Below are 15,668 nucleotides of genomic sequence, written 5' to 3' on the forward strand. Positions count from 1 at the left end.
AAATCGCCGCCATCAGCCATCAGACGCTCCTTCACGTGTCGCCAGAAAGTTGCTGCCCGTCATTAGTGTTTCTCCTTCCAGAAGTTTCAGCAGCCGTTAGATCTCAACGCCAATCGGACGTTCCTGGCGCTACCACGTGTCGCGACGCCAGCCTTCCTTGCCCTCCAGTTTTCAGCAGCCGTTGATCTTGGTTCCGATCGTACGCTTCTCGTTCTGCCACGTGTCGCAAGAAAGCTCTCCTTGGATCCACCGACCCGCGTTGCACCTCCCCGCCAGCGTGGCTCTCTCCCTCCTCTCAGGTGCCGCCACGTGTCATCGTCTGGCTGACGTGGCGCTGACATGGCGGACAAGTGGGACCCTCTCTAAGGTTTTTTGGTGAGCTCTTTCTGTTTTCGCGCTCTGTTTTTTGTTTTTTACCCCAAATTTGCAATTTTTCTTCTTCTCTTTGCTATTTCTTTTATTACTATGGAAAAGCCTGATGTCTTTCAGCCTATCCATGTTATTCTTAATGGCTCCAACTATGCACATTGGGTTGAAGCTATGCGAGGATTTCTTAAAGGGCGAAAATTATGGCCATATGTGACTGGTGATATTACATGTCCTGTTAAGCCAACTGTGACTGACCAATCCAAAGATGGTGTCTCCAAATCCAAGGAAGATACTGAGAAGGAGAAGGACTATGCAAAGAAATTGGAAGATTGGGATAGTAAAAATCATCAGATTATCACTTGGTTCCGCAACACTTCTACTCCTGGCATTCATTTACAGTTTGGGCGTTTTGAAACTGCTAAAAAGGTATGGGATCATTTGGCGAAACGTTATACTATTTCTGATCTCTATCATCAGTACCAACTGCTTAAGGAACTTCATAGCCTTAAGCAAGAACGTGGGCAATCAATTTTTGATTTTCTTGCTCAGATGGAGATTATTTGGGATCAGTTGACCTCTTGTGAGACTGTTCTTAAAGATCCCATTGATGCTAAGGCATATGAGGATTATCGGAACCAGACACGTCTCATCCAATTTTTTATGGCACTTACTGATGACTATGAGCCGGTCAGGGCTTCTCTTCTTCGTCAGAATCCCTTGCCTAGTCTTAAAGATGCTCTTCCTCGTCTCAAGTCTGAAGAAACGCGCTTGGGATTGCTTCGTTCCAAAGGTGAAACTGTCTTTGCTGCCACCGACAGAAAGGGCAAAATTTGTCGCAACTGTAACCGGCCTGGGCATTCCTTCTCTGACTGTTCTTCTATTGAATGTCGTAAGTGCAAACAAAAAGGCCACATTGGCTCCAACTGCCCGAAACTGTTCTGCCATTATTGTAAGCTCTCGGGTCACTTGATTGCTACCTGTCCTACTCGACCACCACGTTCAGATAAGAACAAGTATCAACCTCGTCCCAACAACTCTACGCATGTGCCTACCTTTACTGCTGCTGCTGCTACTGAGTCTACCTCTTCCACATCTCTCAACACACCTTCTGTCTCTCCACCAGATATTGAAACCCTTCTTAAGCAACTTCTTTCTTTTTCTGGTAATACCCCCGCTACTCTTTCCACCCCTCCAGGTAATTCTAAATGGTATTTTGACTCTGGTTGTTTCAATCATATGTCTCCTCAGCGTCATCTTTTTTCATTGTTGTCTCCCACTATAAATGCACCTTCTGTCAACACTGCTAATGGTTCCCTCTTGCATGCAACACATCACGTGATTATTTCACAGTCCAATATTCATCTTTCTGATGCTTATTTTATTCCAAAATTGAATTTAATCTTATCTCTGTCGGTCAGCTTGTTGAACTCGGTTTTGATGTCATTTTTTCTATTTCTGGTTGTCGTGTGCAGGATCGTCGGACGGGAAAGATCATCGGGACTGGTTGTAAGGTCGGACGCTTATTTGAGCTCGAGAACCTTCATGTTTCCTCTACAAATCTCTATGATGCTTCCTCTCCATCTACTCTTCACTTGTTGCACCGTCATCTTGCCCATAGCTCCTTAGGAAAATTGCGTCATCTTATATTTACGGGTGTTTTAGGTCAAGTTCAAAATGAGTCTTTAGATTGCATTTCTTGTCGCACTGCAAAACAACCTGCCTTATCCTTTAGTAATAATTCCTCTATTGCATGCTCTCCTTTTGATCTTATTCATTCTGATGTTTGGGGCCCCGCTCCCACCGCTTCTATGGGAGGAGCTCGATATTTTGTCGTCTTTATTGATGATATCTTTATTGATGATTATTTACGTTTTACTTGGATTTATTTGATGACTAATCGTTGTGAGTTGCCTCAGATTTACATTAACTTTGCCACTATGGTTCGAACTCAATTTTCAAAGGTCATTAAAGTTTTCCGACGTGATAATGCTATGGAATGTCGTGACTCCAAACTTTTAAATTTTCTCGCTGAGCATGGAACTTTGTCCAAGTTTTCTTGTCCTGGTACCTCTCAACAAAATGGCAGAGCTGAGCGTAAACACCGTCATATTCTTGACTTTGTCCGTGCGATGCTTATTTCCTCTTCTTGTCCTGAGCGTGCTTGGGGTGAAGCTGTTCTCACTGCTGTTCATGCTATCAATAGACTCCCTTCTTCTGTTCTTGGTAACATTACTCCCTTTGAGCGTCTTTATCGTACTTCTCCCGATTACAGTTCCCTCCGTGTTTTTGGTTGTGTCTGCTTTGTTCTTCTTTAGCCTCATGAACACAATAAGCTTGAACCTCGGGCTCGCATGTGTTGTTTTCTTTGTTATGCTTCTGAACATAAGGGTTATCATTGTTGGGATCCTATCTCTCGTCGTATTCGTATATCTCGTCATGTTGTCTTCTGGGAGCATCACATGTTCTCTAGTTTTTCCTCTTTTGAGTCCATTCCTTCTACTCCGTCACTATTTTTTACTAACCCAAATGTTGATCTCTTTCCTAATGATGATACTACAGGGTCTACTCCAAGTCCACCCCTCGAGGCTCCTGCTCCTCCGCCTTCTCCATCTCCCGACAGTCCAGACAGCGATCCCGCTCCTACCGTCATGCCTCCTCTTCCCACTCGTTCTTCTCGGGTAAGGAATCCACCTCCTCATCTTCTTTATTATCATTACTTTTCTACTATTCTTCATCAACATGAACCTAAGTCATTTAGAGAAGCCTCCACAAATCCAAATTGGCAAAGAGCAATGCAGGAAGAAATACAGGCACTTGAAAAAGAACACACTTGGGATTTGGTTGATCCTCCTTCTGATTAGGAAGTTGTGGGCAGTAGATGAGTATACAAGATCAAGACTCGCTCTAATGGCTCTATTGACCATTATAAGGCACGCTTGGTTGCTCAAGGTTGCACGCAAGAGTATGGTATTGATTATGAAGAGACTTTTGCTCCTGTCGCTCGCCTTACATCTGTTAGAGCTCTCCTTGCCATTGCTGCAGTTAAAAAATGGTCTCTCAGTCAGATGGATGTGAAGAATGCATTTCTTAATGGAGACTTGAAAAAGAAAGTCTATATGAAACCACCTCCGGGATATCCTTGTCCTTCTCGTAAGGTTTGTCTCCTTCGCAAGGCACTTTATGGACTTAAGCAAGCTCCTCGTGAATGGTTTGACAAGTTCAGCACTACCATATGTAGTCTTGGTTTTACTTCTAGTCCTCATGAGAATGCTCTCTTCATTCGTAAAAGCGAACGTGGATTTGTCCTTCTTCTTTTGTATGTTGATGATATGATCATTACTGGCGATGATGCTGATGGTATCTCTGATCTCAAGGCCTAACTTCACCGTACCTTTGAGATGAAAGATCTTGGTTCTCTCAGCTATTTTCTTGGTCTCGAGGTCATCTCCACAGATGATGACATCTATCTCTCTCAAGCTAAGTATGCTTCAAATCTTCTTGCTCGCGCTGGAATTACAGAGTCGCACTGAGTCTACTCCTATTGAGCCTAATGTTCGATTTACCCCTATGAATGGCACTGTTTTGGATAATCTGACTCTCTATCGACAGTTAGTTGGCGGTCTCGTCTACTTGACCATCACCCGACCAGACATTGCCTATCCAGTTCATGTCCTCAGCCAATTTTTGTCAGCTCATCGTACTACTCACTATGCGGCAGTTCTTCGCATTCTTCGCTACGTCAAAGGCACTCTATTTCATGGCCTTTATTTTTCTGCCCATTCTTCTTTAACCCTTCAGGCATTCTCCGACGCTGATTGGGCTGGTGATCCCACTGATCGCCGTTCTACTACTGGTTACTGTTTGTTCCTTGGCGACGCTCTCATTTCTTGGCGTGCTAAGAAGCAAACGTTCATTGCTCGCTCAAGCACAGAAGCTGAATACCGTGCCTTCGCTGACACCACTGCTGAGGTTATATCGGTTCGTTGGCTTCTCAAAGATCTGGGTGCTCCTCAGTCGTCCCCTACTGATATTTTTTGTGATAACCGCAGTGCTATTCAGATTGCCCATAATGATGTGTTTCATGAACACACCAAACACATTGAGATTGATTGTCATTTTGTTCGGCAACGTATTCTTATTTATGTTGTTCGTCTCATTGCTGTTGGAACACTGGATCAAACTGCTGATATCTTCACGAAAGCTCATCACCCGACGCATTTCCGGACTCTGCTATCCAAACTCAAGTTGATCTCCTTAGCTCCCACTTGAGTTTAAGGGGGGATGTTAGAGAATCATTAGAATCAATTTAGATTAATTAGCAAAAAAATAGTAACAAAATTTAAAAGAAATGTTTCTTGAAAGACTTAATTCTCAGTATTTTTCCTTATACCTAATAATATCCTATTACCTATAGCGATTTAAATATTTAATACTAAAAAAAAAACTACTAAAATTGAAGCGAGTATTAATGGATCTTAACAAAATTTAACTTCTAATCCTACTTAATACGATTTAGCATAGAAAATCCTAATTTGCATTCTTCAGAAAATCCCACACATTTATAGTAATTTATGAGCAAATTTTCAGCCCAAATATTGTGATAACCTCATTGACAAGTAAATTGTTAAAAGACGAAACATTTTATACATTTTCGTATGTATGCGGCATAAATCTAACTCTCTATAATAAGTTAGTAACAATTTATGTGTGCAAAAAGTGACATAATTCATGTGACATCATTGTAGTGACATCACTGAGTGTGGAGGTTAAATTACATATGTTGAGAATGGAAAACTTTCACATTCCAATTTTCAAATACATTGTTGCAGTGATTTTAGTCATTAATTTTAATTATGTATATATTTTATAATAAAAATTAGTAACTAAAACAATAAAAATATTTTTGTACATGTAATAACCTTTCATTAAGATTATACATATAAGTGACTAAAAAGGTAAGCATACATTATTTTCATAAAAGACATAATAATAATTGTTAAAAATATAATTATTTATATTGTCTCTTTTCATCGATTTAAGTTTTTAAAATGAGTAATTTTATAATATAATAGCAGATAGAGTTTTATGTCCAAAATATTTAGAATTTGATTCTTAGTAAATTCAAAAAAAAAAGTATAAAACAAATTAAATAAAAGAAGAAAAGAAGACTTATTTAAAAATCAAATAAACTCAATAAAAGCTTTTATTTAAAAGAGAATGTTAGAGATATAACTATTTATGTTATATTTTTTTAATTTAAAATTTTATATTTTTTTAAATGATTGGTTTGATGACTTTTTTTAATAATAATAACAAGGTTTTCAATTATTTTACTGGTCTCTATAATTTTACCAAATTTTTAATTAGGTCTTTATATTTTTTTTTCTTTTAAATTATATCCTTATATTATATCAGATTTTGTAAGTAAGTTAACAAAAACAACGTTAAAATTAATGAAATATTCTATAAACTATATAGAATATTCAGTAAAGTGTTAGATATATTCAATTTGTTTAACGAAATATTCGGTTAATAATTCTGTCATTTTTATCACGATAAAAACTTAATTACAAAATCTGATATGATATAGGGACTCAATAAAAAAAAAAACCTAATTAAAAATTTAAAAAAACTATAGAAACCAGAATAATTAAACCTAATAACTTGCAAAAGGCATGAGAGTCTATGTACTTAAATTTCTTGATGGCTTCATTACTATTTCCATTCAACTACCTTCACAGTAATAATTTGTTGAGAAATTTATCATGAAGCCAGTTAAGTTGGTAAAAATATTGGTTCAAAGTTGTCTCCTAGCTTAGATGAAATTTAATGCTTCATTTATTGGCTTGAATTGAATTCACAGTAGCAGTAGGTGCTGGTGTTTTGAAATTAAAAGCACTGATGCTATAATAACTCAAAAAAATTAAATATACATAACTTTCTCTTCTTCTCACAAGCAACGCGTTTTTTCTTCTTCCTTCTTTTAATAATGGTTTAATTTTGGGTTATATAATAAGGCTCAAAACTCAGAACGTTATCCACACGCGAAACATGTACTAATAAAACAGATGATATCAAAGCTTTGATAAAACCACAATAAATATATTATTTTATTAGTCTCTATAATTTCACAAAATTTTTAATTAGATTTTTATATATTTTTTTAATTAAATTATTATACTAATTGTTTTTTAATTGAGTTTCTATATTTTTTTTATTTGAATTCCTGCACTATTTTTTTTAGTTATACCTGTATACAATTAAGCTAATTATTATCAAGAGGGACCTAATAAAAAAAATTAGTGCAGAGACCCACTTAAAAGAAAAAAAAAGTATAAAAACCTAATTAAACTTTTTGCAAAACTATATAGATTAACAAAATAATTAATAACTAAATATAACGCACTAGTTTTTATTATAAGCAGTAATAGGAGGATAATGAACTTTTGATAAAAAAAAAAACAAATTAAAATAATTGATGATATAATTTACCAATTAAAATAATTGATGGTATAGTTGACCCCTTTTGTATCCGATTGAGAGTCACACATCTTCTTCGCCGATGCATCATTACAATTAATTGGTGAATAAAAATAGAATTATCATAATTAATTATTAGACCCGATATTACCTAAAAGCAATCAAGCAAGTTCTTATAATTCTTTACTATATGTTCATCCTGTAGACAGACTTAGGCTTAATTTAATTAAACTTTTATTTTTAAGAATGATAACATCTGTATTTAATAAATTAAATTAAAAATAATTTTTAATAAATATAAGTAATTATAAATATATTTAGTAAAATAATTTTTATAATAAAAAATACTATATATTTGTTTGGATGTCATTAAATTGATAAAAAAATTCAATGAAAAAAGAATTTTTTATTTTTTTGCATATTTAGTAAATTTCTAGTAATAAAAATAAAAGAATTAGAAAAATAAAAAATATCTTTTTTTTGAGAAACTACAATTTACATATTTTTTTAAAAGATCTTTTTTCTTAAAAAAAAAAGATGTTTTTTACATAATAAATAAAAAAATACTTTTAATTTTATATGGTTATACCCAAACATAATTGATATATAAAAAGATCTTTTTGTATGAAATATCCAAATATAAAATTACTTTTACTTTTCTATAAGATCGTTTAAAAAAAGATAACTTAAAAAAATATTTTTTTAGAAGTTCACCCAGACAAATCCTATAATAGCATTAATTTAAGAATTAAATTTAAATATTAATTAATGTATAAAATTATACTAGACTTTTTAATTTTGATAAACACAAGCTAATTTTAAAAAATTCTCTTTTATATGTACTTTTAAAAACACTCATAAATTTTAAAAATTGTAAACACAAAAGCACATAAACTTTTTGATTTACCAAACCTAAAATAAAATATTTATGCACAATTTTATCTTCGAAAAGTTTTACCGAACCAAACTTGTGTTTGATTTATTATTTGCATCATTTAAATAAACGTTTATTGTCTTAGAACGATGCATCTTTGTGTTTGAACATTTTTTTTATCAACATCGATCAATGTGAATTTGGGTTTTAAACAATCGTTTTCTCAATGCAAAGCTTAAAAAACTTGTGTTTGACACAGATTTTTTTCGTTGCTTACTATAAAGTAAGAATTAGCGTCTTAACTTTCCAAATCTAACCTTCATCTATTGCAGCTTACTCAACTTAAAACAGGTAGAAATCTTGAAGAACTTCTTTTAGTTTTCAATATATATACATCAGTGTGTAACTGTGTATATACACGCAAAGTGAAGATTTGTGAATGTTCCAATTCCAAATGAAGCAAGCTAGGACAAGAGAACAAATTGTCCAATAAAAACAACTCCTAAGCTATGTTTGCATTCTTTTTCTATTACAAAGACAAAAAAGATAAATATAATTTTTCCCACTTTTTAGCAAGTATAGAAGAAAAATTTTTTATATCCCATCATAGAGTTATGTTCCAAAATAATTTTTGAGATTAATCACATATACTAAAATATTTTTTAAACTTCTAATTATATCAATTATTTTTTTGATATTAAAAAAAATATACCACAGAATTAAGCGACTAACATAGTACATTTTGTGAATCTCAAAAACTTAATCAATACAATTAAAATTTCAAAAACTATTTTATTACATACAATTAATATAAAAGATCATTTTGGTAAAGAACTTTCCATCTTATAACCAAACAATTTTTTGCTATTATTTTTTTTTCCAAAGATAGTAGGTTATATTTCATTAATTATTGAAAAATGAAATACAAAGATGTCCAAAAGTAGGACAGCATAATGAAACGTGGAGATTTCCCAAAAACACAACATTGAAGGTATTCATCCAACGGTGCAAGGTCGAAAAACGAAAAAATCTTAAAGAAGAAAGAATGATAAATCAAATTGAATGCAACTAAGAGCTTGCCTCATGGAGATGACGACCTAAACTGGGAGTTCTTTGGATTTCACGGAGCAACTTGACAGAGCTTGCTAGAATGGTAGACGGCATTGAAGTAGAACCTTCAAAAATCAACTGGTTGCGAGCTTTCCAGCAGTTCCAGCAAATGATGGCAAGCAATTGAGGATTACGGTCATCATTCTTCAACAGGTTAAGCATCTCTGTTGATGCAATCTACCATGTCCAAAAGTCGTTAGGACTCTGAGGGGGAAGACAGCCACGAAGATAACTCTGAGACCATACATCTTTAATTCTAGAGCAATCGATCAAACAATGAGTGACTGTTTCGGTGGTTTCATGACAGTAGAGGCATATTGGTGATATAGATGGGATGCGGTGATGAATCTGAGCAAGCACCAGGAGCCGGCCATGGAGAGCTTTCCAGATAAATAGCTTAATTTTGTGAGGCAATTTCAACTTCCATAGATCAATCCACGGCTTTTTCTGTTGCATATAATTAGGGCAAAGCTCCAGAGGCGGATGGTAAAATAAATAGCCAATTCTGTAACCTGAAGCTATATCATATTGTTTGGATTTGTTCAAATCCCATTACAATTTACATATTTTTTTAAAAGATCTTTTTTCTTAAAAAAAAGATGTTTTTTACATAATAAATAAAAAAATACTTTTAATTTTATATGGTTATACCCAAACATAATTGATATATAAAAAGATCTTTTTGTATGAAATATCCAAATATAAAATTACTTTTACTTTTCTATAAGATCGTTTAAAAAAAGATAACTTAAAAAAATATTTTTTTAGAAGTTCACCTAGACAAATCCTATAATAGACATTAATTTAAGAATTAAATTTAAATATTAATTAATGTATAAAATTATACTAGACTTTTTAATTTTGATAAACACAAGCTAATTTTAAAAAATTCTCTTTTATATGTACTTTTAAAAACACTCATAAATTTTAAAAATTGTAAACACAAAAGCACATAAACTTTTTGATTTACCAAACCTAAAATAAAATATTTATGCACAATTTTATCTTCGAAAAGTTTTACCGAACCAAACTTGTGTTTGATTTATTATTTGCATCATTTAAATAAACGTTTATTGTCTTAGAATGATGCATCTTTGTGTTTGAACATTTTTTTTATCAACATCGATCAATGTGAATTTGGGTTTTAAACAATCGTTTTCTCAATGCAAAGCTTAAAAAACTTGTGTTTGACACAGATTTTTTTCGTTGCTTACTATAAAGTAAGAATTAGCGTCTTAACTTTCCAAATCTAACCTTCATCTATTGCAGCTTACTCAACTTAAAACAGGTAGAAATCTTGAAGAACTTCTTTTAGTTTTCAATATATATACATCAGTGTGTAACTGTGTATATACACGCAAAGTGAAGATTTTTTTTGAAAGAAAAGCAAAGGTAAGAAAATACATCGAAGTTTTGTTCTAGTATTTAAAATTTAATAGTAAAAATAAAAATTATACAAGTATTATAAAAGTTAAATTTATATAATTTTGTGAAATACTAACATTTCATATAATTATTTGCATGCCTTGAAATATTAGATTTAAATTAAAATACATAAATTAATCCCGTTAGATGTATATTCTTTATATAGTGAATACCATTTTGACAATAATATTTTTTTAACAATGATTAAATACTGATTTTTTATTTTGTTAATTAAAAAATTATTTAAATACACAATTAATTAATAACAATAGTATTTTTATAGAATGTTAAAAGTGTTTGATATATGAATAATATTTTTCTATATAAATCAAATAAAAAATGTATAAAATTATGTCCTTTATATAGTAATTTTATGCTCAAGAGTAATCTTAAAATTCTCATCCAAACAACATTCATTTTTTCAATAAATCACATTCGTAATTGGTTAATTATATTTTTTTATTTCTAACAGGAAACATTGTTTATTGACTTTTTTTTTCGACAAATTCTAATGCCCTCTCGAAAAAATAGAGTGTAATGCTCTTAAAAGTTAACTTATTATTAAAAAAATAAATTAAAATATCTTTGTTGAATTTAAAAAATAATAACTTTATTTTTTATGATAATAAATATATATTTAATTGAATTTAAAAGCTCAAATACTGTTTAATAAGTATTTTATTTGTGAAGACCATATAAAATTTTTTATATAAAAAAGACCTAGCCTTTCATCAACTCATATTGGGCAAACAATGAAGTAAGGTACTCCAAGTACATGAACCAAAATTAATCTATAATGTGGACCATAGATGCTGAAATCTACGGATGCACTTATTCGGATGTAGCACAAAAGTAAGAAGGAAAAGTGATTTTTTTTAAAAATCTTTGGCACTAAAATTTTTTCATTAAATTGTGATGGTGAGAAAAGATCAACACTTCGAGTAAAAAAAAAAATCAATAGTGCTGTTTTGGATGTTACAAATAAGGATAAGGTGCTACACTGCTACCAACAAAAAAAATAAAGCAAAGAATTAGGACAATAAGGATAACATACACTTTATTTACAGGTATTCGGTGATCCAATTTAAATCAGATAGAATTGTCAACTCAATCCACACAAAATAGAATAGGGTGTAGGTCGAGCAAGATACGGGTTGAACTTTAACTTTATTCAACCAATCCGAATCCTGTATATGTATATATTATATACTTATATAAAAATATATTTCAAATAGATGTTGAACCAAAAATTTCTCACTAAATACAAAAGATATTTAGCCACTAAAAAAAGATCAATAATTAATAATTTAATACATTTTTTACATAAAATTCAGTTCTATTTTAATTTTTAAATTATCATCAAATTATATAATAATATTATATCTTTTTAGTATCTTACTAATAAAATTGGATACTTAGAAATTAAGAATGGATAGGTTAGGATTGGAATATTCTCAGTCTGCAAATAGATAAAATTAAGGCTAGATCCAAACTCTACCATATCATATCCATTACTACCCCTAACACCCATATTCCTTTGCTACTGCAACTTTATTCCTTTGCGTTTTTGCACCTCTAATATCCCCTACTGTAACACTCTGATTTTAGGAGAAGAATACAACTACGTTCCTGTATTTTGTGCTCAGATTTTATTTGCAAGTAAAGTTTTAATTTTTGGAAGCATATACCTATACAAAAGGAGTATATATTCTGCCAAATTTTGAGGTTAAGGAAAGAGCACAAATTTAGTTCTTTTTAAAGTATTCTTGCTTTAAATCCTTTTCAGTATTTACTTGAAAGTCATGCTTTGCTAGTTTATCTTTTTTTTTTTCAAAAAAAAAGTTAATATGTGAGAAATTTATAAAAGTCAAAGTTAATATGTGAGAAATTTATAAAAGTCAATAAAAAAATAGGCAAAGAAAGATATACTTGCAGAAAAAGTCATTGATTATATTAAATCTTTTTAATATAATTTTTATTTTGTGTCACGAGTTTGAGAGGTTCTCCTTGCTAAGTTGATATAATACTTAATAGAAAAATTTAAGCTAGATTAACTTAATAGTAACAAGTTTAGTTAACAGCTTGTGTCTTTCCTTAATAGGATTAGGAGTTGGTAATTGTAATTTCTCTAAAATTATAAAAAAAATTCTATCATTGTTATGGTGGAGACTGGATATAAACCACATTATATTAAGTGGTTGAACTAGGATATATAGTGATGCAAGCTCTTCTTCTATGCTCTAACTTTTATACCGTCGTTATGAGACAAAAATAATTGTCTTTTACAAAATTATTTTAATAAATACTGTAGTAACAAATCCTCGAATCTATTTTAGTATTTTTTTTAAAAGATGTCATAAATTTAACTCCCTTCTTTAGGTTATTAAAAAATTTCAATTTGTATTAAGAGACAAAGTCTCAAGTATCCAGTGTAACAACTTGGATGAAAGATCCAAATGGCCAACATGGAATCAAATGTGGTAACTTACACATTTATCGAAGAGTAATCTAATAAAAAACCTCCATCTTTAATAGCAAAAACCGCACCTATTAAAAGAAAAGAATAAAGATATTTGTATAGTTCGTGAATTATGACAATTAGAAGATAATCATGAATGTTTCAGACATTTCAAAGAAGACAAACAACGAAGGAGATATGGTTCATAAAAGAGAGAATAAGTGGGCTGATAAAAACAAGAAAAAAAGTGGAGCTCAATGCAAAGACAATCAACATACTACTCTGTGCTATTAATTTTGAGAAATTTCAAAAAGTTTCAAAAAGTGAAAAAAATTTGGAATAAATTTCAAATTACACCTAAAGGCACAAAACAAGTGAAGAAAATAAGGATTAATATATTAAGAAATGAGTATGAAATGTTTTTTTACGAAAGAAGGAGAAAGCGCTAATGAAATGTTTGAGAAATTCTTAATCATTTTTAATAACTTGAATGCTATGAAAATAATATATTTTAGACTAGTATTAGAGAAAAAAAATTCTTAGAAGGCTTACAAAAAAATGAAAAATGAAAAGCAATGTCATAGCCGAGAATAACAACTTTGACAAAATAATATATGAATATGATCAGTTGAAAGAAAAATTTCTAGTTTATGAAACTACACTTCACCTAAAATAGAAAAAAAAAAGAAAGAGTGATTATAAAATCCAAAATAGAATTGTTGAAAGATGGTTCCGGTTATATAATAACGAACTTGTGTTTTTCTTTTTGCCATTGTTTGTCCAATTAGTTGAAGAAAGATAGGTCTTTTTAATATTAAAAAATTTTAATATGTGGCTGTACAAATAAAACACTTATCAAATAGTATATAAACTTTTAAATCTAACTAAATATATTTTTATAAATTATAAAGTTTAAATTTTAAATTCTAAACCATTTATATAAAAAATATAATAAACAGAGAATTATTTTTTTTAATTAATAAAAAATACAATATTTTCTATTTAATAAAAAATATTTAAGAATAATTTTTTTCATATTTTAAAAAAAAATATTAATTGATTTTTTTTCCTTTATCCCCCCTCCCCACCTTTTTATTTTTTGGAAGGAGTTTAGGGGAATTAGTTAATAAAAATAACCAAGTCAAAAAATCCCAACAGAAAAAAATGAAAAATCTAAGAAAACAAAATATAAAGCAGTTTACACGAACCATTAAGAAAATGACTTAAGGCAATACTAAAATTTTGCATAAAAAGTTGCGAATATTTAAAATGTTTTTTCCAAAAATATAAATTGGTCCATGTCTTGTTACACCAGATTATTTGACTTGATCAATACCAAAATTCTTTGGCAGTGCAGTCCAAAATGAATACATGAAAATTTAAATCTGAGTTCTTAATAAATCTCTCATCACAGGTGTGCTCGACATGCAGAACCCAGGACTATCAACCTAACAGGATGATACCTTCTTTTTCTTTTTCTTTTTTTCCCTGATAAGAACAGGATCATACTTGAAATGACTATATACAGAGAGACAGACTGAGTCAGATAACATTACACTTTTAAAGGGGAAATACATCTAGCTTATTAAAAAACAAATGCAATCTTCAATTAGAAGTGCAGCATGAGAGCATTACTCAATTTCAGATGGCTGAAAAGGTGCAATATCAGGCTTTCAAGGACTCTCCAGCTTTCACCAAATCTTCAAGTGCCTTGGAGATATGTGCCTCCGACAAGCCTTCCAGTTTGATTCCTTTCTCAACACCAAAATCTAATATAAAGCAACAAATTACAAAAGAAACGAGGGCTCAACTACACAGATAATTATTTCAAAATAAAAAAAATTAAAAAAATCATATTAGAAGAAAGTATCAAAGGCTCACTAATGATAGATATCATGACAGTAAATATGCAGTGTAATTAACGTGAAATATGTGGATTTATTTCTTATACATATTTTATGTCAGTGAAATTCTTAAGCACTCTTTCAAGGTCCTCCAAAATCTGTAAATAATGGTAGGAATTTGTTATCTTTATCCCGTTTCTGAGTTGTTATTATTATTATTATTATTATTATTATTATTATTATTCACACAAGGTATCAAGATGTCTTTGTATTGAATTGTCAGACTCTTCATTAGTTCTTATTTGTGGTGCACAATTTAGTGGAATGCGAGGAGACAATGTATGGTAATTATATCAACTAGGATGTTATTGTCAAGATTCCCTTTTAGTACAACAACAACAACAAAGTCTTATCCACTAGGTGGAGTCAATTAGATGGATCAAATGATGTCATTGTGCCTTATATCATATTTATAGTGAGACTTTTTACACATCAATCTCCTTTAACCACCTTGTGTATGGTCTTCTTTTAGTACAATTAAACATTTTCAAAAATTTAGTATGCAATAGCAAAAAATAAGAAGAAATAATGAGTGGTGAGAATAAAAGGCAGTAAGCAACTGAAGAAAGATGGAGTAGTTAATGGAAAAGTGGGAACATTAGTAGGGAAAACATGGAACATGAGTGGTTAAGACAGTGAAAGTAAACTGCAAATGAGTAATCTTAAATTTTTTACCCCAACAAAAATTTGTTAATCAAATTGCTGAAAGGATGCAAAGGGAATCAATATTTGGAGACCTTTCAATGTTACTAATTTTTTAAGATTATCAATTTTGTTTTGGAACAAGTATGTACGAGCCACTAGAATGTGTTCCAACAGCACAGAGCGCTAGAGGTTGAAGATCAACAAGGCAAATACTAAAGCAAGAGAAAAGAAATTATAACTTGACTCCTACCAAATATAAACCTTGTTCACTTAAGGCTTTTCCAAGTGTATAAATATAAAGACTAGAAAAGTATCCCATCAAAAGGGTAGACAAGATGAGAGATAGCTACCTTAGTTAGGGACAGAAAAAAACCTAAAGAGACTATGAATAAGGTGATCGGAA

The 15,668-nt window shown here is 31.0% G+C and overlaps 3 protein-coding genes across 4 annotated transcripts in view; 1 reads left to right on the plus strand and 2 right to left on the minus strand.

Moving 5' to 3' along the window:
* Window positions 1-15,668, plus strand: part of LOC107464625 (NADH dehydrogenase [ubiquinone] 1 alpha subcomplex subunit 2) — a 95,191-nt gene that overhangs the window by 33,033 nt on the left and 46,490 nt on the right. The window lies entirely within an intron of this gene.
* LOC107464622 (NADH dehydrogenase [ubiquinone] 1 alpha subcomplex subunit 2) overlaps window positions 14,009-15,668 on the minus strand; it is a 63,522-nt gene continuing 61,862 nt past the window's right edge. The window contains exon 6 of one of the 2 annotated variants that reach the window (XM_052254098.1): window positions 14,009-14,179. The gene's annotated coding sequence lies outside the window, so the exon portion shown is untranslated. Of the gene's footprint in view, window positions 14,274-15,668 lie in introns of both variants that reach the window. The other variant, XM_052254096.1, reaches the window with a different exon arrangement.
* LOC107464676 (NADH dehydrogenase [ubiquinone] 1 alpha subcomplex subunit 2) overlaps window positions 14,287-15,668 on the minus strand; it is a 63,240-nt gene continuing 61,858 nt past the window's right edge. Inside the window, exon 4 of the mRNA XM_052254100.1 lies at window positions 14,287-14,485. Within this exon, the coding sequence (XP_052110060.1) occupies window positions 14,382-14,485 (104 nt within the window). The 3' untranslated portion in view covers window positions 14,287-14,381. The remainder of the gene's footprint in view (window positions 14,486-15,668) is intronic.

Source organism: Arachis duranensis, chromosome 9 (genome assembly GCF_000817695.3).
Source record: "Arachis duranensis cultivar V14167 chromosome 9, aradu.V14167.gnm2.J7QH, whole genome shotgun sequence".
NCBI classification, from domain to species: domain Eukaryota; kingdom Viridiplantae; phylum Streptophyta; class Magnoliopsida; order Fabales; family Fabaceae; genus Arachis; species Arachis duranensis.